The sequence below is a fragment of the Embiotoca jacksoni genome, unplaced genomic scaffold, assembly GCF_022577435.1.
Source record: "Embiotoca jacksoni isolate LCO1_2020_lvr unplaced genomic scaffold, fEmbJac1.0.p SCAF_54, whole genome shotgun sequence".
NCBI lineage: Eukaryota > Metazoa > Chordata > Actinopteri > Embiotocidae > Embiotoca > Embiotoca jacksoni.
The window spans coordinates 1285586-1306213 of record NW_027185408.1 but is presented as its reverse complement, the minus strand read 5'-3'; the positions used below and the strand labels follow the sequence as shown (position 1 = coordinate 1306213).

The following is a 20628-nucleotide window of genomic DNA, read 5'->3' as shown; positions in this document are numbered from 1 at the left end:
AGGGGGAGAGGAGGGAGAGAGGTGGGGGAGGGAGAGAGGAGGGAAACAGGAGGGGGAGAGGCGGAGGAGATGAGGGAGACAGGAGGGGGAGGAGTGGGGAGAGAGGCGGTGGAGAGGAGGGAGAGAGGAGGGAGACAGGAGGGGGGAGGAGAGGAGGGAGAGAGTAGGGGGAGAGGAGGTAGAGAGGAGGGAGAGAGGAGGAAGAGAGGAAGAGAGGTGGGGGAGAGAAGGGGGTCAGGAGGGAGACAGGTGGGGGAGAGGAGGTACAGAGGAGGAGGAGAGCAGGAAGAGGGAGAGAGGAGGGAAACAGGAGGGGGAGAGGTGGAGGAGATGAGGGAGACAGGAGGGGGGAGGAGTGTAGAGAGGAGGAAGAGAGGAGGAAGAAAGGAGGAGGAGAGGAAGTAGAGAGGAGGGAGAGAGGAGGAAGAGAGGAGGGTGAGAGGAGGAGGAGAGGAGGAAGAGAGGAGGTGGAGAGGAGGGAGAGAGGAGTAGAGAGGAGGGAGAGAGGAGGGGAGGAGGAGAGGAGGAAGAGAGGAGGGGGAGAGGTGGGAGAGAGGAGGTGGAGAGGAGGGAAAGGGGGTAGAGAGAGGAGTGATAGAGGAGGTGAGGGGGAGAGGAGGAAGAGAGGAGGGGGAGAGGAGGGGAGAGAGGAGGGAGAGAGGAGGGGGACAGGAGGGAGACAGGTAGGGGAAAGGAGGTACAGAGGAGGAGGAGAGGAGGAAGAGGGAGAGAGGAGGGAGAAAGGAGGGGGAGAGGGGGAGGAGAGCAGGGAGACAGGAGGGGGAGGAGTGGAGAGAGTGGGGAGAGAGGCGGTGGAGAGGAGAGAGGAGGGAGACAGGAGGAGGAGAGGGGGAGGAGAGCAGGGAGACAGGAGGGGGAGGAGTGGAGAGAGTGGGGAGAGAGGAGGTGGAGAGGAGGGAGAGAGTAGGGGGAGAGGAGGGGGAGAGGAGGGAGACAGGAGGGGGGAGGAGTGGAGAGAGTGGGGAGAGAGGCGGTGGAGAGGAGGGAGAGAGGAGGTGGAGAGGAGGTAGAGGGGAGAGAGGAGGGGAGGGGGAGAGGAGGGAGAGAGGAGGGGGACAGGAGGGGAGACAGGTAGGGGGAGGAGTGGAGAGAGTGGGGAGAGAGGCGGTGGAGAGAGGAGGGAGAGAGGAGAGAGGAGGAGACAGGAGGAGGAGAGGAGGGAGAGAGGAGAGAGGAGGAGGAGGAGGAGGGAGACAGGAGGAGGGAGGAGTGGAGAGAGGTGGGGAGAGAGGAGGTGGAGAGGACGAGGAGAGGAGGAGGAGAGGAGGAAGAGTGACAGAAAGAGGGAAACAGGAGGGGGAGAGGCGGAGGAGATGAGGGAGACAGGAGGGGGAGGAGTGTAGAGAGAGGAGGAGAGAGGAGGGAGAAAGGAGGAGGAAAGGAAGTAGAGAGGAGGGAGAGAGGAGGAAGAGAGGAGGGGGAGAGGAGGGAGAGAGGAGGTGGAGAGGAGGGAGAGAGGAGGAAGATAAGTGGGGGAGAGGAGGGTGAGAGGAGTGAGAGAGTAGGGGGAGAGGAGGTAGAGAAGAGGGAGAGGAGGAAGAAGAGAGGTGGGGGAGAGCAGGGAGAGAAGAGTGAGAGAGTAGGGGTAGAGGAGGGAGAGAGGAGGTAAAGAGGAGGGAGAAAGGAGGAGGAGAGGAAGTAGAGAGGAGGGGGAGAGTAGGGAGAGAGGAGTGAGAGAGGAGGGGAGGGGGAGAGGAGGGAGAGAGGAGGGGGAGAGGAGGAAGAGGGAGAGAGGAGGGAGACAGGAGGGGGATAGGGGGAGGAGAGGAGGGGAGGGGAGGGGCAGAGGAGGGAGGAGAGCAGGGAGACAGGAGGGGGGGAGGAGTGGAGAGAGTGGGGAGAGAGGCGGTGGGGAGGAGGGAAAGAGGAGGAAGAGAGGAAGGGGAGAGGAGTGAGAGTGGAGTGAGAGAGGAGGGGAGGTGGGAGAGGAGGGAGAGAGGAGGAAGAGAGAAGGGAGAGAGGAGGGAGAGAGGAGGGGGGAGAGGAGGGAGAGAGGAGTGAGAGAGGAGGGGGAGAGGAGGGAGAGAGGAGGAAAGAGAGGAGGGAGAGAGGAGTGAGAGAGGAGGGGAGGGGGAGAGGAGGGAGAGAGGAGGAGGAGGGAGACTGGAGGGGGAGAGGAGGAGGAGAGGAGGGAGACAGGAGGGGGAGGAGTGGGGAGAAAGGAGGTGGAGAGAAGGGAGAGAGGAGGGGGAGAGGAGGAAGAGGGGAGAGAGGAGGGAGACAGGAGGGGGATAGGGGGAGGAGAGGAGGGAGAGAGGAGGGGGAGGGGAGGGGGGCAGAGGAGGGAGGAGAGCAGGGAGACAGGAGGGGGGAGGAGTGAGAGAGTGGGGAGAGAGGCGGTGGGGAGGAGGGAAAGAGGAGGAAGAGAGGAAGGGGAGAGGAGTGAGAGTGGAGTGAGAGAGGAGGGGAGGGGGAGAGGAGGGAGAGAGGAGGAAGAGAGAAGGGAGAGAGGAGGGGGAGAGGAGGGAGAGGAGGAGTGAGAGAGGAGGGGGAGAGGAGGAAGAGAGGAGGGAGAGAGGAGTGAGAGAGGAGGGGAGAGGAGGGAGAGAGGAGGAGGAGGGAGACTGGAGGGGGAGAGGAGGAGGAGAGGAGGGAGACAGGAGGGGGGAGGAGTGGGGAGAAAGGAGGTGGAGAGAAGGGAGAGAGGAGGGAGAGAGGAGGGAGAGAGGAGTGAGAGAAGAGGAAGAGAAGGGGGGGAGAGAAGGGGGTTAGGAGGGAGACAGGTGGGGGAGAGGAGGTACAGAGGAGGAGGAGAGGAGGAAGAGGGAGAGAGGAGGGAAACAGGAGGGGGAGAGGCGGAGGAGATGATGGAGACAGGAGGGGGAGGAGTGTAGAGAGGAGGAAGAGAGGAGGGAGAAAGGAGGAGGAAAGGAAGTAAAGAGGAGGGAGAGAGGAGGAAGAGAGGGAGGGAAACAGGAGGGGGAGAGGCGGAGGAGATGAGGGAGACAGGAGGGGGAGGAGTGGGGAGAGAGGCGGTGGAGAGGAGGGAGAGAGGAGGGAGAGAGGAGGGAGACAGGATGGGAGGAGAGGAGGGAGAGAGTAGGGGGAGAGGAGGTAGAGAGGAGGGAGAGAGGAGAAGAGAGGAAGAGAGGTGGGGGAGAGAAGGGGGTCAGGAGGGAGACAGGTGGGGGAGAGGAGGTACAGAGGAGGAGGAGAGCAGGAAGAGGGAGAGAGGAGGGAAACAGGAGGGGGGAGAGGTGGAGGAGATGAGGGAGACAGGAGGGGGGAGGAGTGTAGAGAGGAGGAAGAGAGGAGGAAGAAAGGAGGAGGAGAGGAAGTAGAGAGGAGGGAGAGAGGAGGAAGAGAGGAGGGTGAGAGGAGGAGGAGAGGAGGAAGAGAGGAGGGAGGAGAGGAGTAGAGAGGAGGGAGAGAGGGAGAGGAGGGGGGAGAGGAGGGAGAGAGGAGGTGGAGAGGAGGGAAAGGGGAGAGAGGAGGAGTGATAGAGGAGGGGAGGGGGAAGAGGAGGGAGAGAGGAGGAAGAGAGGAGGGGAGGGGAGAGGAGGGAGAGGAGGAGGGAGGAGGAGGGGAGAGAGGAGAGGAGAGAGAGGAGGGAGAGAGGAGTGAGAGGAGGAGGGGAGGGGGAGAGGAGGGAGAGCGGAGGAGGAGGGAGAGACGGAGGCGGAAAGAAGCGGGGAGAGGAGGAGAGGAGGAAGAGAGAAGGGGGGACAGGAGGGAGGACAGGTGAGGGAGAGGAGGTAGAGAGGAGGAGGAGGGAGAGAAGAGGGGGAGAGGAGGAGGAGAGGAGGAAGAGAGGAGGGAGAGAGAGGGGGAGAGAGGAGGGAGAGGGGAGTGAGAGAGGAGGGGGAGAGGAGTGAGAGAGGGAGGAAGAGAGGAGTGAGAGAGGAGGGGAGGGGGAGAGGAGGAGGAAAGCGGAGGAGGGAGGGAGAGAGGAGCGGGAAAGAAGCGGGAGAGGAGGAGGAGAGGAGGAAGAGAGGAGAGAGGAGGGGAGACAGGAGGGGGAGAGGGGGAGGAGAGGAGGGAGACAGGAGGGGGGGAGGAGTGGGGAGAGAGGAGGAGGAGGGAGAGAGGAGCGGAAAAGAAGCGGGGAGAGGAGGAGAGGAGGAAGAGAGAAGGGGGACAGGAGGGAGACAGGTGAGGGAGAAGAGGTAGAGAGGAGGAGGAGGAGGAGAGAGGAGGAAGAGAGAGAGAGGAGGGAGACAGGAGGGGGAGAGGGGAGGAGAGGAGGGAGACAGGAGGGGGAGGAGTGGGGAGAGAGGAGGTGGAGAGGAGGGAGAGAGTAGTGGGAGAGGAGGGGGGAGAGGAGGGAGAGAGGAGAGAGGAGGGGAGGAGGAGAGGAGGGAGAGAGCAGGGAGACAGGAGGGGGAGGAATGGAGAGAGTGGGGGAGAGAGGCGGTGGAGAGGAGGTAGAGAGGAGAGAGGAGGGAGACAGGAGGAGGAGAGGAGGGAGAGAGGAGAGAGGAGGGAGACAGGAGGAGGAGAGGAGGGAGACAGGAGGAGGGAGGAGTGGAGAGAGTGGGGAGAGAGGGAGGTGGAGAGGACGAGGAGAGGAGGAGGAGAGGAGGAAGAGTGAGAGAAGAGGGAAACAGGAGGGGGAGAGGCGGAGGAGATGAGGGAGACAGGAGGGGGAGAGGAGGGACAGAGTAGGGGGAGAGGAGGGGGGAGAGGAGTGAGAGAGTAGGGGGAGAGGAGGTAGAGAGGAGGGAGAGAGGGTGGGGGGAGAGCAGGGAGAGAGGAGTGAGAGAGAGTAGGGGTAGAGGAGGGAGAGAGGAAGAAGAGAGGTGGGGGGAGAGCAGGGAGAGAAGAGTGAGAGAGTAGGGGTAGAGGAGGGAGAGAGGAGGTAAAGAGGAGGGAGAGAAGGAGGAGGAGAGGGAAGTAGAGAGGAGGGGGGAGAGTCGGGAGAGAGGAGTGAGAGAGGAGGGGAGGGGAGAGGAGGGGGAGAGGAGGGGGAGAGGAGGAAGAGGGAGAGAGGAGGGAGACAGGAGGGGGATAGGGGGAGGGAGAGGAGGGAGAGAGGAGGGGAGGGGAGGGGAGGGGCAGAGGAGGGAGGAGAGCAGGGAGACAGGAGGGGGGAGGAGTGGAGAGAGTGGGGAGAGAGGCGGTGGGGGAGGAGGAAAAGAGGAGGAAGAGAGGAAGGGGAGAGGAGTGAGAGTGGAGTGAGAGAGGAGGGGGAGGGGGATAGGAGATAGAGAGGAGGAAGAGAGAAGGGAGAGAGGAGGGAGAGAGGAGGGGGAGAGGAGGGAGAGAGGAGTGAGAGAGGAGGGGGAGAGGAGGGAGAGAGGAGGAAGAGAGGAGGGAGAGAGGAGTGAGAGAGGAGGGGAGGGGGGAGAGGAGGGAGACAGGAGGGGGAGGAGTGGGGAGAGAGGAGGTGGAGAGAAGGGAGAGAGGAGGGAGAGAGTAGGGAGAGAGGAGGTAGAGAGGAGTGAGAGAAGAGGAAGAGAAGGGGGGGAGAGAAGGGGGTTAGGAGGGAGACAGGTGGGGGAGAGGAGGTACAGAGGAGGAGGAGAGGAGGAAGAGGGAGAGAGGAGGGAAACAGGAGGGGGGAGAGGCGGAGGAGATGATGGAGACAGGAGGGGGAGGAGTGTAGAGAGGAGGAAGAGAGGAGGGAGAAAGGAGGAGGAAAGGAAGTAAAGAGGAGGGAGAGAGGAGGAAGAGAGGAGGGGGAGAGGAGGGAGAGAGGTGGGGGAGGGAGAGAGGAGGGAAACAGGAGGGGTAGAGGCGGAGGAGATGAGGGAGACAGGAGGGGGAGGAGTGGGGAGAGAGGCGGTGGAGAGGAGGGAGAGAGGAGAGAGGAGGGAGACAGGAGGGGGAGAGGGGGAGGAGAGGAGGGAGACAGGAGGGGGAGGAGTGGGGAGAGAGGAGTGAGAGAGGAGGAGAGAGGAGGGAGAGAGGAGGAAGAGAGGTGGGGGAGAGGAGGGTGAGTAGAGTGAGAGAGTAGGGGTAGAGGAGGGAGAGAGGAGGTTGAGAGGAGGGAGAAAGGAGGAGGAGAGGAAGTAGAGAGGAGGGGGAGAGTAGGGAGAGAGGAGTAAGAGAGGAGGGGAGGGGGGAGAGGAGGAAGAGGGAGAGAGGAGGGAGACAGGAGGGGGATAGGGGGAGGAGAGGAGGGAGAGAGGAGGGGAGGGGAGGGGCAGAGGAGGGAGGAGGGCAGGGAGACAGGAGGGGGGAGGAGTGGAGAGAGTGGGGAGAGAGGCGGTGGAGAGGAGGGAAAGAGGAGGAAGAGAGGAGGGGGAGAGGAGGGAGAGAGGAGTGAGAGAGGAGGGGAGGGGGAGGGAGAGAGGAGGGAGAGTGGAGTGAGAGAGGAGGGGAGGGGGAGAGGAGGGAGAGAGGAGGTAGAGAGGAGGAGGAGGGAGAGAGGAGGGGGAGAGGAGGAAGAGAGAAGGGAGAGAGGAGGGAGAGAGGAGGGGGAGAGGAGGGAGAGAGGAGTGAGAGAAGAGGGGGAGAGCAGTGAGAGAGGAGGAAGAGAGGAGGGAGAGAGGAGTGAGAGAGGAGGGGAGGGGGAGAGGAGGGAGAGCGGAGGAGGAGGGAGAGAGGAGCGGGAAAGAAGCGGGAGAGGAGGAGAGGAGGAAGAGAGAAGGGGGACAGGAGGGAGAGAGGTGAGGGAGAGGAGGTAGAGAGGAGGAGGAGCAGAGGAGGAAGAGGGAGAGAGGAGGGAGACAGGAGGGGGAGAGGGGGAGGAGAGGAGGGAGACAGGAGGGGGAGGAGGGGGGGAGAGAGGCGGTGGAGAGGAGGGAGAGAGGAGAGAGGAGGGAGACAGGAGGGGGAGAGGGGGAGGAGAGGAGGGAGACAGGAGGTGGAGAGGAGGTAGAGGGGAGAGAGGAGTGAGAGAGGAGGGGAGGGGGAGAGGAGGGAGAGAGGAGGGGGAGAGGAGGGAGACAGGTAGGGGAAAGGAGGTACAGAGGAGGAGGAGGAGAGGAGGAAGAGGGAGAGAGGAGGGAGACAGGAGGGGGAGAGGGGGAGGAGTGGGGAGAGAGGCGGTGGAGAGGAGGGAGAGAGGAGAGAGGAGGGAGACAGGAGGGGGAGAAGGGGAGGAGAGGAGGGAGACAGGAGGGGGGAGGAGTGGGGAGAGAGGAGGTGGAGAGGAGGGAGAGAGGAGTGAGAGAGGAGGAGAGAGGAGGGAGAGAGGAGGAAGAGAGGAGGGAGAGAGGAGTGAGAGAGGAGTGAGAGTGGAGGGGAGGGGGGAGAGGAGGGAGAGCGGAGGAGGAGGGAGAGAGGAGCGGGAAAGAAGCGGGAGAGGAGGAGAGGAGGAAGAGAGAAGGGGGACAGGAGGGAGACAGGTGAGGGAGAGGAGGTAGAGAGGAGGAGGAGGAGAGGAGGAAGAGGGAGAGAGGAGGGAGACAGGAGAGGGGGAGGAGAGGAGGGAGACAGGAGGGGGAGGAGTGGGGAGAGAGGCGGTGGAGAGGAGGGAGAGAGGAGGGAGAGAGGAGGGAGACAGGAGGGGGAGGAGAGGAGGGAGAGAGTAGGGGGAGAGGAGGTAGAGAGGAGGGAGAGAGGAGGAAGAGAGGAAGAGAGGTGGGGGAGAGAAGGGGGTCAGGAGGGAGACAGGTGGGGGAGAGGAGGTACAGAGGAGGAGGAGAGCAGGAAGAGGGAGAGAGGAGGGAAACAGGAGGGGGAGAGGTGGAGGAGATGAGGGAGACAGGAGGGGGGAGGAGTGTAGAGAGGAGGAAGAGAGGAGGAAGAAAGGAGGAGGAGAGGAAGTAGAGAGGAGGGAGAGAGGAGGAAGAGAGGAGGGTGAGAGGAGGAGGAGAGGAGGAAGAGAGGAGGTGGAGAGGAGGAAGAGGGAGAGAGGAGGGAGAGAGGAGTGAGAGAGGAGGGGAGGGGGAGAGGAGGGAGAGCGCAGGAGGAGGGAGAGAGGAGCGGGAAAGAAGCGGGAGAGGAGGAGAGGAGGAAGAGAGAAGGGGGACAGGAGGGAGACAGGTGAGGGAGAGGAGGTAGAGAGGAGGAGGAGGGAGAGAGGAGGAAGAGGGAGAGAGGAGGGAGACAGGAGGGGGGAGAGGGGGAGGAGAGGAGGGAGACAGGAGGGGGAGGAGTGGGGAGAGAGGAGGTGGAGGGAGAGAAGAGCGGAAAAGAAGCGGTAGAGGAGGAGAGGAGGAAGAGAGAAGGGGGACAGGAGGGAGACAGGTGAGGGGGAAGAGGTAGAGAGGAGGAGGAGAGGAGGAAGAGGGAGAGAGGAGGGAGACAGGAGGGGGAGAGGGGGAGGAGAGGAGGGAGACAGGAGGGGGAGGAGTGGGGAGAGAGGAGGTGGAGGGGAGAGAGGAGTGAGAGAGGAGGGGGAGAGGAGGGAGAGAGGAGGAAGAGAGGAGGGAGAGAGGAGGTGGAGAGGAGGTAGAGGGGAGAGAGGAGTGAGAGAGGAGGGGAGGGGGAGAGGAGGGAGAGAGGAGGGAGAGAGGAGGAGGAGAGGAGGGAGAGAGGAGGGGAGGGGGAGAGGAGGGAGAGAGGAGGAAGAGAGGAGGGGGAGAGGAGGGAGAGAGGAGGTGGAGAGGAGGTAGAGGGGAGAGAGGAGTGAGAGAGGAGGGGAGGGGGAGAGGAGGGAGAGAGGAGGAAGAGAGGAGGGGGAGAGGAGGGAGAGAGGAGGGAGAGAGGAGGAGGAGAGGAGGGAGAGAGGAGGGGGAGTGGAGGTAGAGAGGAGGGAGAGGGGAGGGGGAGAGGAGGGAGAGAGGAGGAGGAGGGAGAGGAGGAGGAGAGGAGGGGGAGAGGAGGGTGAGAGTCGGGGGAGAGGAGGTAGAGAAGAGGGAGAGAGGAAGAAGAGAGGTGGGGGAGAGCAGGGAGAGAGGAGTGAGAGAGTAGGGGTAGAGGAGGGGGAGAAGAGGGGGAGAGGAGTGAGAGAGGAGGGGAGGGGGAGAGGAGGGAGAGAGGAGGTAGAGAGGAGGAGGAGGAGGGGGAGAGGAGGGGGAGAGGAGGAGGAGAGGAGGAAGAGAGAAGGGAGAGAGGAGGGAGAGAGGAGGGGGAGAGGAGGGAGAGAGGAGTGAGAGAGGCGGTGGAGAGGAGGGAGAGAGGAGAGAGGAGGGAGACAGGAGGGGGAGAGGGGGAGGAGAGGAGGGAGACAGGAGGGGGGAGGAGTGGGGAGAGAGGAGGTGGAGAGGAGGGAGAGAGTAGGGGGAGAGGAAGTAGAGAGGAGGGAGAGAGGAGGAAGAGAGGAGGGGGAGAGGGGGAGGAGAGGAGGGAGACAGGAGGGGGGAGGAGTGGGGAGAGAGGAGGTGGAGAGGAGGGAGAGAGTAGGGGGAGAGGAAGTAGAGAGGAGGGAGAGAGGAGGAAGAGAGGAGGGAGAGAGGAGGGAGAGAGTAGGGGGAGAGGATGGGGAGAGGAGGAAGAGAGGAGGTAGAGAGGATGGAGAGAGGAGTAGAGAGGAGGGAGAGAGGAGGGAGAGAAGGGGGAGAGGAGGTAGAGAGGAGGGAGAGAGGAGAGAGAGTAGGGGGAGAGGAGTTAGAGAGGAGGAAGAGAGTAGGGAGAAAGGAGGAGGAGAGTAGGGAGAGAGGAGTGAGAGAGGAGGGGAGGGGGAGAGGAGGGAGAGAGGAGGGAGAGAGGAGGGGGAGAAGAGGAGGAGAGGAGGGAGACAGGTGGGGGAGAGGAGGGACAGAGTAGGGGGAGAGGAGGGGGAGAGGAGGTGGAGAGGAGGGAGAGAGGAGTGAGAGAGGAGGAGGAGGGGGAGAGGAGGGAGAGAGGAGTGAGAGAGGAGGGGAGGGGGAGAGGAGGGAGAGAGGAGGTAGAGAGGAGGAGGAGGGGGAGAGGAGGGGGAGAGGAGGAGGAGAGGAGGAAGAGAGAAGGGAGAGAGGAGGGAGAGAGGAGGGGGAGAGGAGGAGGAGAGGAGGAAGAGAGAAGGGAGAGAGGAGGGAGAGAGGAGGGGGAGAGGAGGGAGAGAGGAGTGAGAGAGGCGGTGGAGAGGAGGGAGAGAGGAGGTAGAGAGGAGGAGGAGGGGGAGAGGAGGGAGAGAGGAGGGAGAGAGGAGGGAGAGAGGAGGGAGAGAGGAGAGAGGAGGGAGACAGGAGGAAGAGAGGAGGGGGAGAGAAGGGGGTTAGGAGGGAGACAGGTGGGGGAGAGGAGGTACAGAGGAGGAGGAGAGCAGGAAGAGGGAGAGAGGAGGGAAACAGGAGGGGGAGAGGTGGAGGAGATGAGGGAGACAGGAGGGGGGAGGAGTGTAGAGAGGAGGAAGAGAGGAGGAAGAGAGGAGGGGAGAGGAGGAGGAGGAGAGGAGGAAGAGAGGAGGTGGAGAGGAGGGAGAGAGGAGTAGAGAGGAGGGAGAAAGGAGGAGGAGAGGAAGTAGAGAGGAGGGAGAGAGGAGGGAGAGAGGGGTGAGAGAGTAGGGGAGGGGAGGGAGAGATGAGGAAGAGAGAAAGGGGAGAGAAGGTACAGAGGAGGAAGAGGGGGAGAAGAGGGAGAGAGGAGGAGGGGGAGCGGCGAGAGGAGGAGGAGGAGAGGAGGAGGGAGAGAGGAGGGGGAGAGGATGGAGACGGGAGAGGAGGAAGAGAGGAGGAGGGAGAGAGAAGGGGGAGAGGAGGAGGAGGAGACGAGGGAGAGAGGAGGAGGGGGAGAGGAGGGAGACAGGTGGGGGAGAGGAGGTGGAGGGGAGGAAGAGAGAGAGAGGAGGGAGACAGGAGGGGTGAGGAGTCGAGAGAGTGGAGAGAGAGGCGGTGGAGAGGAGGGAGAGAGGAGGAGGATAGGAGGTAGAGAGTAGGGAGACAGTAGGGGGGAGGAGTCGAGAGAGTGGGGAGAGAGGCGGTAGAGAGGAGGGAGAGAGGAGGAAGAGAGGAGGTAGAAAGTAGGTAGAGAGGAGGGAGAGAGGAGGAAGAGAGGAGGGGGAGAGGAGGGACAGAAGGGGGAGAGGAGGTAGAGAGGAGGAAGAGAGGAGGAAGAGGGAGAGAGACAGGAGGGGGAGAGGGGGAGACAGGTGGGGGAGAGGAGGTGGAGAGGAGGAGGAGGGAGACAGGAGGGGTAGAGGTGGAGTAGAGGAGGGAGATAGGAGGGAGAGAGGAGGGGGAGGAGGAGGGAGAGAGAAGGGGGAGAGGAGGAGGAGGAGAGGAGGGAGAGAGGAGGAGGGAGAGAGGAGAAGGTAGAGGAGGAGGAGGAGAAGAGGGAGAGAGGAGGAGGAGAGGAGGGAGACAACTTAGTCCTGAATAGAATTGGAATAAAAGACCATCAGTTTAACTCTAAACTTGTTCTCTTTGACTCTCAGTTACTTGAGTGAAAACAAGAATCCAATCACAAACAATTCCAGCTACCAAAAACCATCCAAGCTTTATCAGTCAAGATATCCTAAAACAGCAGATGCAATAATAAACTTGATCAGAGAAGCGTATTTAAAGATTCTACTTTGTCTTAGTTCAAGTGATCCAGCTGGATGTCGTCCCCCAAAAGTCAAAGCCTGACAAAAAGTATCATCATTAAACTTTCTATGAACGAACAACAAGTCAGGAAGTAAAGAAAGAAAAAAGCCATCAGATGTGTCAGATGATAAACTGCAGCTGTGTCGTGTCTTTTTCTCTCCATCAGATTTCTGTGAACTTGAACTGGACACAAACTCAGTAAACAGAAAACTCAAACTGTCTGACAACAACAGGAAGGTGATGAAGGTGGAAGAAGATCAGTCATATCCTGATCATCCAGACAGATTTAACAGGTGTCCTCAGCTGCTGTGTAGAACTGGTCTGACTGGTCGCTGTTACTGGGAGGTCGAGAGGAGAGGAGGTGTTGAAATAGCAGTGAGTTACAGAGGAATCAGAAGGAGAGGAGACAGTAATGACTGCTGGTTTGGAAGGAACGATCAGTCCTGGAGTCTGATCTGCTATAATGATGGTGGTTACTCTGTCTGTCACAATAAAAGAGTAACGTCATCCTCCTCCTCCTCCTCCTCCTCCTCCAACAGAGTAGCAGTGTATGTGGACTGTCCTGCTGGCACTCTGTCCTTCTACAGAATCTCCTCTGACACTCTGATCCACCTCCACACCTTCAACACCACATTCACTGAACCTCTGTATCCTGGATTTGGGTTCTGGTCAGATGGTTCCTCAGTGTCTCTGTGTTCTCTGTAGGAGGAAGAGTCTGTGGAAGTGACAGCAGCTTTAAATGTTGATGGTGGATGAAGTTTCTCTTTGGTTCACCGTTGAATCACTGATTGTGATGTCAGAATATGTTTTGTGTCAGAAGTAGTGAAATGATGTCCTCACCTCTGAACTTTGACCTTCACTTCCATGTGGACAGATGAAGGTCAAACTGAGCTCTTTGGCTGATAAACATCAGCAGATTCTGGAAACCTGCTGCAAGACGGCCTGAAAATAACTTTTACACTCGTCATGAATCCTGTTGAAATGTTTTCTGTGTTTGAGTTGATGAAATAAAACGTGAATATTTGAATAAAGTTTCATTTAATGTGTGTTTTCTGCCGGGTTGTTTAATATGTTGTTAGAACAAACTGAGTCCACCCCTGTGTGATCTCCCTGAAAGGTTCTGCTTCTGTTCTGCTTCTTAATGTGAGAAAACCAACAACGACGTCACCCGTCGGTTTGTGAACGGATGTTTTAAACCCTCCGTTATGACATTCAGCCGTCGACATCTCCGCCAGAAATGACCATATTTGGACGAGCTGGGGAGGAGGGAGGGGTCTAACGGAGACGGAGGACACTATGCCCCGCCCACCGATACAGGAAACATGACTTCCTCCCAGGCCTGTCAATCAAACATACACGCCCCCAAACATAACAATGTTCAAGGTGTGAACTACTGCCCGTTCTGTCATCATCACCTACGACTCCACGTCATCACTTGAGTATCAATGTCGTCGTCTCCGTCCTGTCGTCGTCGTCTCCGTCCCGTCGTCAGCACTGACTGTTTCCTGGGCAACGATATCTGGCCTCAACTTCCTGTTTACGGCCTACAAGTGTGAATCATCCAGAACGTTTTGTCACGATGTGAACGAACCAAACCGTGGTTCAGTTTGATCCGGACGGAAACGTTCTCTTTTAGTCAGATCAGATTCTGGTACTTTGGTCCGAGGCTCCTTTCACACAATTCACAATTCAGTTTATTTTAATTTAAAAAATCAAGTAAAACGTTCGATATAAAGATAGAAATGCTCTATAATTAAAATCCACTAATTAAAGTCAAATCAAAATGACACTTTTATAGACACATATTTTCTTATGTCAGCTTTTTGTAATTTTTCTTTTCTTTTTTTCAGAACTTTATTGAACAAGATGTAAGTTTACAAACAGTGTAGATTAACACTCATTATTTCGTACAGAAAAGGCAGCAATGTGGAGATAACCGGACAGTAAATAACAAACAACAAAAGAAACAAAGAAAATACAAATGAAGAAACATACATCGATTTAAATACAGAAATTCCCTCGATGCAAAAGTAGTTTTGTTTTGTGTTTGCGCCCCACGGTAGACGTCACGCGTTGGGGGCGTGGCTTTACGACACTCTGAAACGCTATTGGCTGAGCGTTAAATTTGAAACGTAACGGGAGCAGCGAGCAGCAGCTCGGAGGACGGAAACACCACAAACGATGGAACTTATCAGCAGAAAACGGATTTGTTCATCCAGTCGTCCCGATAAGAGTTTAATATATCCACAGCAGAGGAGTTAAATTACTTGTTTTGTTCAGACGTCTTAAAAACTCTTCAAATGGACATCGCTGCGTATTTACAGGAAGTCGCGCGGACGTTAGCCGGTGTTAGCTGACTGCTAACGTGTTGCTGTGTTATGAGCACTTTATAAAAGATTTAACTTTTATAAAATGGCCTTAACGTTCCTTCATTTTCATGGATTTCTCCGACTTTATTTTTGTAGGTGTTTTGAAGACAGTTTGTCCTCGTACACGGGAGACGACCCACTGGATCCGTGGGACAAGTGAGTAACGGGATTGTTTTTAAATGAGGAAACGTTCGTCTCTTTATTGTCTGTAACGGAGAGAATTAGAGAAAACACACTTTAACAGCAAAAACAATACAAATGCACATCTGAAATCACACCAGGCATCACTTCAAACTATGGACATAAGAGACATTTGCATTAAAAGCTTGAGTTGTCATGAATACAGACTCAGCTCCGAGTATGAAGGTATCAGCTGTGCATCTGTTATATTTCTTTAAGAAGTGTTTAAAGAAGTCTTCCTCTTGTGTTCCAGTTTTTATTGACCTTTAAAAGCTTCTTTTTTTGACCTTCCTGTGATTATCCGGTTCCTACCTCAGATCCATTTGTTTCATGATCTTATTTTTTTAGCTTCATGTCTCCCAACCTGGATGTTTTGTTATATTGTGTGATTGACAGCTCAGTGTCCCCTCTCCTCCCCCCATCAGGTTGGTGGAGTACCTGGAGCAGATGCGACCGGCGGAGGGCGGCGGGATGTCGCTGGTGTTGGACAGCCTCGTCCAGAGATTTCTGAACGTGGAGCGATACGCCAACGACGTCAGATACGTGAACTACTGCATCAAATGCGTGAGTCCGGACTTCAAACACGACGACGGCGTGAAGCGGTCACGCCTTTTTCCTTCTTCACGCTTCTCTTCCCGCGTCTTCGGCAGGCGAGGCACCGGTCCGACCCCGTCGCCCCGTACGGCCACGTTTTCGGCCGCGGCGTCGGCGGCGGGACGGCCGCCCCGTACGCGGCCCGGGCCCGGCGGCCGGAGCTCTGGGGGACGGACGAGCAGGCGGACGCCGTGGACCAGAAAGCGGTGGAGAACCGGGCCCGGCCGGCCGACGCCGTCCTGCACGAGTACAGGTAAACCAGATGTTTTGGAGGTGTCCGATTCAGCGCTTCAAACTGTAGAACGACGTGTCACCGACAGGACCTTTTTAAATCCTGCAGGCGGTTTCAGACCAGAACCAGGATCCCGGCGCCGGCCTCAGGTGGGACTTCTGGTTCTCCTCCGTTGGTTTCTTTTTAAAAGTCGCGTCTGCCGTCTTGACTTTTATTTCGTGAAAGCGGGTCGGACCGCGCTGCAGAACTCCCACTTGACCGATCAGATGTCCTCCGACGGACAGGCTCAGAGCGTGGTGGGTGTGCGTCTCCGTGGTAACGGTTTAATAACGCCACGTTATCCTGTGTTTTAGTTTTTTAAACCTCGCTAACACCCTCTGTGCTCTCTGTCCCAGCCGTCTGTGGAGTGCCCGTTAAAAATGTCTCTGAACAGGACGACCGTGACGTAAGTGGACGGTTTCAGTTTTAGGATCTTTTTTTTAGATTGTATTGTGTTGTTTTTAATTAGTTGACTCAAATAACTCCAGGATGTCTCATCCACGGTCTCCTCCGCAGAGTGTCCCGCTCGGAGACGTCGGGGACGATCCCGTCCGGCCGGAGCTCCGGGGTTCAGAACGTGTCCGAGTACCTGGAGGACGAACTCGTCTGCGAAGGATCCCAACTTTGTTTCGAGGAGGTCCGAGCTCAGAAATACTTCCGTAAACTCCAGGAGAGACGGGAGGAGCAGGAGGAGGAGGAGGAGGAGGAGGAGGAGGAGGAGCGGAGGGAAACCGGTGAGTCAGCGCTTTCTCAATCTACCGTTTAAAAAGAAAAACCTTCATTAAGTGAGATTATGACGTGGTTTTTGGTTTGGCTTGAAGCAGAGAAGGAGCAGAAGGAGCAGAAGGAGCAGAAGGAGCAGAGGGAGGGAGTCCGCAGCCTGACAGGTCTGATGGAGATAATGAACCAGGATCTGGGGTGTTTCGGTGTTTCAGGACCGGCTGAGTCTCAGGAGGTGAAACTTCAAACTCCTTCAATGCTGCATTAACAGTTAAATATAAAAACTACAACAGAGTAAAAAGTAAAGAGACAATTAAATATTTATTCAATCAAAGGCTGCTTTTAAACATCTGAAACCTGGTATGTCTGGTTCTTCAACATTTAAGCAGGAAACTCATCTCATGAGAAAACATCCTTTTCCTTGTTTTTTTCAGCTCTGTGCAGCAGAACCAGCCACCAGTGGGAACCCGGATCCTTCCCAGCATGCCTCTGGGTGTCCCCGACCCTCCGACCGCCTGAGCAGCAGGAACTCTCTGGGCCTGAGGTTGCACACCGAGCCGGCCTTCATCCACGAGGCCGCCGAACCTCCTCCTCCTCCTCCTCCTCCTCCTCCTCAGCAGACAGACGCTCTGCGCTCTGAGATTTCCCATCATGCCTCTGTGCCGGCAGATGCGGAGCCGCCGCTCCACGAACCCGCCGATGTTCCCCACCAGGACGCCGGAGAACCGGAGGAGGCCGACGGCATGCAGCAGGGTGCCATCGCCCACCGTCAACAGGAGGGAGGCGCTGGGTGAGCACAACCGTCGGATGGGGAGGGGGGAGGAGGTGAAACTCATGTAAAACTCCTCAGATTACATCTCAGTGTTGCTATGGAAACGTAAATAGAGCTAACCCTACTTTTACTGTGAATTCACCGCAGCTCTCCGAGCGCACCGTTTCTAGTTGACGTAGTTTGTCCGGCGCCATCGAACCGTCTCCGTGTCGTCTCTCAGGTGTGATCAGGGACACGTTCGCGGCCCCGACGTTCCTCCGAGACCCGTTCGGCGACGCCTCGGCGCTCCACGCCGCCGAGCGGGAGTTGGACGCCGGCGGCCCGACGAACGGTAAATACGCAGCGAACTGTGTTTGTTTACATGAAGAACATTTCTACAAGTGGAATCTGTCACCTGTGTTGAACATCAACTTCTGAACTATTAAATATGATTATTATTGTCAGTATTCACCTCAACTGAAGCCAGTTTCCTGCTGACCTTCATCCTCCTTTATGATTGACAGGAGGCCCCTCCTCGTGCATCAGCCCCCCTCCGCTGCCCCGTTCACCATCTTCCAGGACAACAACCACAAACAAAACGGAAGGTAAACAAAACAACAACTCAATCACATGTTTTTGTCAGACTGACTTTTTGTCAGTGCGAGCTCCGTTTCCACAGCAACACACGGGGTTTGACTAAGAAGTGGAAAACAATCGGCAGACTCTCATGGTTTTACTTCGTGGTTTCTGCTCAGCGCTGCTGCTCGTCCCACCGAGAAGTCCAAACCCGTCCGAGCTCTGGCTCCGGTCGCGCCGCCGAAGGCAGACAAACCCAACGTGAGTTCGTTTTTACGAAGACGTCGATTCGTCACGAACACGTTTCGTCGGCGAAGTGGTGAAACAGACGTTGTTGTTTTTGTCCCCGTCTCTCCAGGACACTCCTCCCGACCCGATGCCGGACGAGAGCACCATGTGGGGCGCTCGCTACAACTCGCTCCACTCGCTGGCCGCCTGTCCCAACAGCACCTTGGACTTCGCCATGTTGGCCCAGTGCGTCTCCACGCCGTTCACTCACAAGACCCCCCTCAGCGGCAACTTCTACCAGGACCCAGGTACCGGTACCGGACCCGGACCTCCCCGCCTCACAACACGGTTCTTTTTCTTCTTCTTCTTAATCTGGTGACAAACGAAGACTTTTTCGGTTCTTCACAGAGAACAACGGCGGCGATGCTGACGACGACGCTTTCATCCGACGTCAGACCCAAAAACTCAGGTAAGCGTTGTGTCCTCAGGTAACAGAGGTTGTGATGAGCATGTCTCACTGACTGACCGACCCCCCCTCCTCCCACCCTCCCTCCCCCGGTGTCTCCCCCCCTGCTGCCCCATCATGGAACAGAGTCCGACCGACGACAAGCTCTCTGAGACGGCCGTCAGCCAGCTGGTTCCCTCCTCGGCGAGGCAGGGCACCATCGTTGGGGAGGGTCTGGCTCAGCACTGCCTCGCCACCTCCTCCGTCACCTCCTCCATCACCGTGGTGCAGCCTCCTCGCCCCGCCGTGCTGTCCTTCAGAGACCAGACGCTTTGTCCCGCCGACTCCTCCGGGACCTCCGCGGCCTCGGCTCGACCCGGCAGCGAACCTTTTCAGATCACGGAGGATCTCGGCGAAGGTGCGTTCGCGACCGTTTACCAGGCGACGAACCCGGTGACCTCGGAGAAGGTGGTTTTAAAGGTGAGACGTCATCTCCACGATTCGCTCTCTTTTCACAAAACTCCTCAACGGATGTGATTCTTTCTTTTTAGTGACCGCAACATTAGTTTTTTTAGAAGATCTGCAGAACTTGAAAACTTTCCTGCGGAAACAAAACAAAGAAATTCCCCAGAAAGGGTTAAAAATTCTTAAATTAAATTCTTTTAAATGTCCTGAATATAGTTGAATGCAGCATTTGGACACATAAAAAAACACTAAAGCTAAATCATAGCTGAATCATTTTCTTTTACATAATGAAAGCCAGTATTTTGAGTCCCTGAACCTAATTTAAACTCCTTTTAAAGGATTTAATAAAGTTGCAGCGCCCCCCAGTGGTCCATTGGTATGAAACAACATTGTTTTTTTAATGTGTTGTATGTTTTTTTTGTCTAAATCTCAGAGATTTGACTTTTCCTGTGAAACATGTCCAAACAGTCACAGTTCAGTTTATTGGATCTGAGTGACGTTGGACAGAAAGACTCTTGACGTCCAACGTGTCTCCCTGCAGGTCCAGAAGCCGGCCAACCCGTGGGAGTTTTACATCCACACGCAGCCGGACGCCCGGCTGCAGCCCGCCGTCCGTCACCTGTACGGTCGCGTCAGCTCCGCCCACCTCTTCCACGACAGCAGCGTGCCGGTCGGCGAGCTGCACGACTACGGCACCCTGCTGGTCCGCTGGTTTATAACCGCTCCTTCACGCCCAGAGAGTCTCTGCTCCTTTTTCCACGTGTGAAGTTTGATTCTTTCTTTTTTTCACCTCCACCTTCAGAGCGCGGTGAACGTCTACAAATCCCTGAGCGACGAGGCGATGCCTCCGCCGCTCGTCCTGTACTTCAGCGTCTGCATCCTGCGCACGTTGGAGCGGCCGCACGCCGCCCGCATCGTCCACGCCGACGTCAAACCCGACAACTTCCTGCTGGGAGAGCGGTACGCCCGCGACACCGTCGATTCTACCGACGTGGACGCGTTGACTTTGGAAGGAAACGTCTTCGTGTGTTTGTTTTATTTTTTCAAAGCTGCCGCTGTGTTTTTTTGGAGGTTCCTGGAGAACAGCTGCTTCGACCCGGACGGCGTGGACCACGGCCTCGTCCTCATCGACCTCGGACAGAGCATCGACATGCGGCTTTTCCCAGAAGGCACGGCGTTCACCGCCCGCTGTTTGACGTCGGGCTTCCAGTGCACCGAGATGCTCAGCGGGAAGCCGTGGAGCTACCAGGTGAGGACGCGCTGCCGCGGTTTGTCTTTCACACGTCTCTCCGTTTTCCTGCATCTTCACCTCGTGTGTTTTCCAGACCGACTACTTCGGGCTCGCCGGGACGGTCCACCGCATGCTGTTCGGGACGTACATGCAGGTGACGAACGACGGCGGCGTGTGGAAGACGAACGGCGTCTTCAGGAGGTAACGTCCGTCTCCGGTCCGTCTCCGGTCCGTCTCCGCAGAGTCGTTTTGTCCGATTAATTTGTATTACTTTTAGAAACACCAATATTGTGACAACAATACGAGTCCAGTTTGAATCGGACCGGGACCAGAGGTCGTCTGACCGGGTGGAAGCTAACCGGGACTCTTCTCGTCCTCCGGGAACCCTCACGGCGACCTCTGGCTGGACTTCTTCCACGTCCTGCTCAACGTGCCGGACGGCGGCTCGGCGCCGAGCCTGCGGAGCCTCCGGTGCCGGCTGGCGTCGGTCCTGCAGCAGAACTACAGCAGCAAGCTGCCGGCGCTGCTCAGACGTCTGGTGGTGCTGCTGCTGGAGAGCCGCAAGGCGCCGCGGAGATGACGGGAAACCCAACCACAGAAACGGGTTTCAGAGAGAGAGAGAAGGGTTGAAGGTCAAAGGTCACCGCAGGAGCAGCGCTTGTTTGGACATTTAAAAGAATGAAGTCATTTTTATGTACTTTACTTTGGAAATTGAATTTTCTCGGCTTTCAAATTGTAAAAACTAGAGTTTGATTTTGTTTGTTTTAAAGAATAAATGTGTTGAGGTGCAGATTGTCTTCTCTTCATCTTCAGCTGCTCTTCTAAACTTCTCTTCTGATTTCTGTTTTTATGGAAATGAGTTTTGATATTTTCTTCCGTCACGTCATATTTTCTGCTTTTCGCCTTCAGAGAATCGGACGAGTCGAGCGGAGCTTTGTTCGGCTGTCGGACATTATTAGTAGTCAGAAGATCAATAAGAGAGAAGTCAAAACTATTTGAAGAATTATGTCAAAATTGTGATAAAAAAAATAATAAAATGTAATTATGCGATGAAAGTAAAAACATTTGTATGAATTAGTCCAAAATTCGGAGAAAAAAAAGTCAAAATTATTATTAGAATTGTTCAAGATTGTGATAAAAACAATCAAACTTGGATAAAAGTAAAAAAAATAATTCTAACTTAGTCAAATATTTAGGTTAAAAAAGATAAAAAGTCAAAATTGTGATTTAAAACATGAAGTGTTTCCTAAGACAAAATTTGAAATCAAAAAGCTCAAAAGGTTTTACTTAAAAAAAACAACAACTGTGTGTGTGTGTGTGTGTGTTGCATGTTGCGTGTTGCGTGTTGCGTGTTCAGACCTGCAGCTGCATACAAACATGCAGGAATGTTTGAAGTGTTTTCAGAGAAGCTGCAGCTCCTTTAACTCGTCTCCTCTGACAACATGTTGGACTTTCTTCAACTTTGAATGTTTATATATTTATATTTCCACAAATTATCACT

The 20628-nt window shown here is 56.3% G+C and overlaps 2 protein-coding genes across 2 annotated transcripts in view; both read left to right on the top strand.

The window, feature by feature from the left end:
• Positions 1-12343, top strand: part of LOC138212242 (protein NLRC3-like) — a 28548-nt gene extending 16205 nt beyond the window's left edge. The window contains exon 11 of the mRNA XM_069172546.1: positions 11464-12343. Within this exon, the coding sequence (XP_069028647.1) occupies positions 11464-12002 (539 nt within the window). The 3' untranslated portion in view covers positions 12003-12343. The remainder of the gene's footprint in view (positions 1-11463) is intronic.
• A 995-nt stretch (positions 12344-13338) lies between these two features.
• On the top strand, positions 13339-19805 carry LOC138212241 (mitotic checkpoint serine/threonine-protein kinase BUB1-like). The gene is made up of 19 exons (XM_069172544.1): positions 13339-13822; positions 14272-14410; positions 14497-14693; positions 14781-14856; positions 15068-15117; positions 15228-15445; positions 15533-15666; positions 15866-16221; positions 16424-16534; positions 16707-16787; positions 16938-17019; positions 17117-17294; positions 17395-17455; positions 17581-17911; positions 18438-18599; positions 18699-18856; positions 18968-19145; positions 19222-19328; positions 19405-19805. The coding sequence occupies exons 1-19, from the start codon at positions 13710-13712 to the stop codon at positions 19799-19801; spliced, it is 3129 nt and encodes a 1042-aa protein (XP_069028645.1). The 5' UTR covers positions 13339-13709; the 3' UTR covers positions 19802-19805.
• The last annotated feature ends 823 nt before the right edge of the window (positions 19806-20628 follow it).

Coding starts and splice junctions, on each gene's coding strand:
- LOC138212241 (XM_069172544.1), top strand. CDS start 13,710: ATGGCCTTAACGTTCCTTCATTTTCATGGATTTCTCCGACTTTATTTT. Junction 16,535..16,706: donor CGCCGGCGGCCCGACGAACG/GTAAATACGCAG, acceptor TATGATTGACAG/GAGGCCCCTCCTCGTGCATC. Junction 19,329..19,404: donor ACGAACGGCGTCTTCAGGAG/GTAACGTCCGTC, acceptor TATTACTTTTAG/AAACACCAATATTGTGACAA.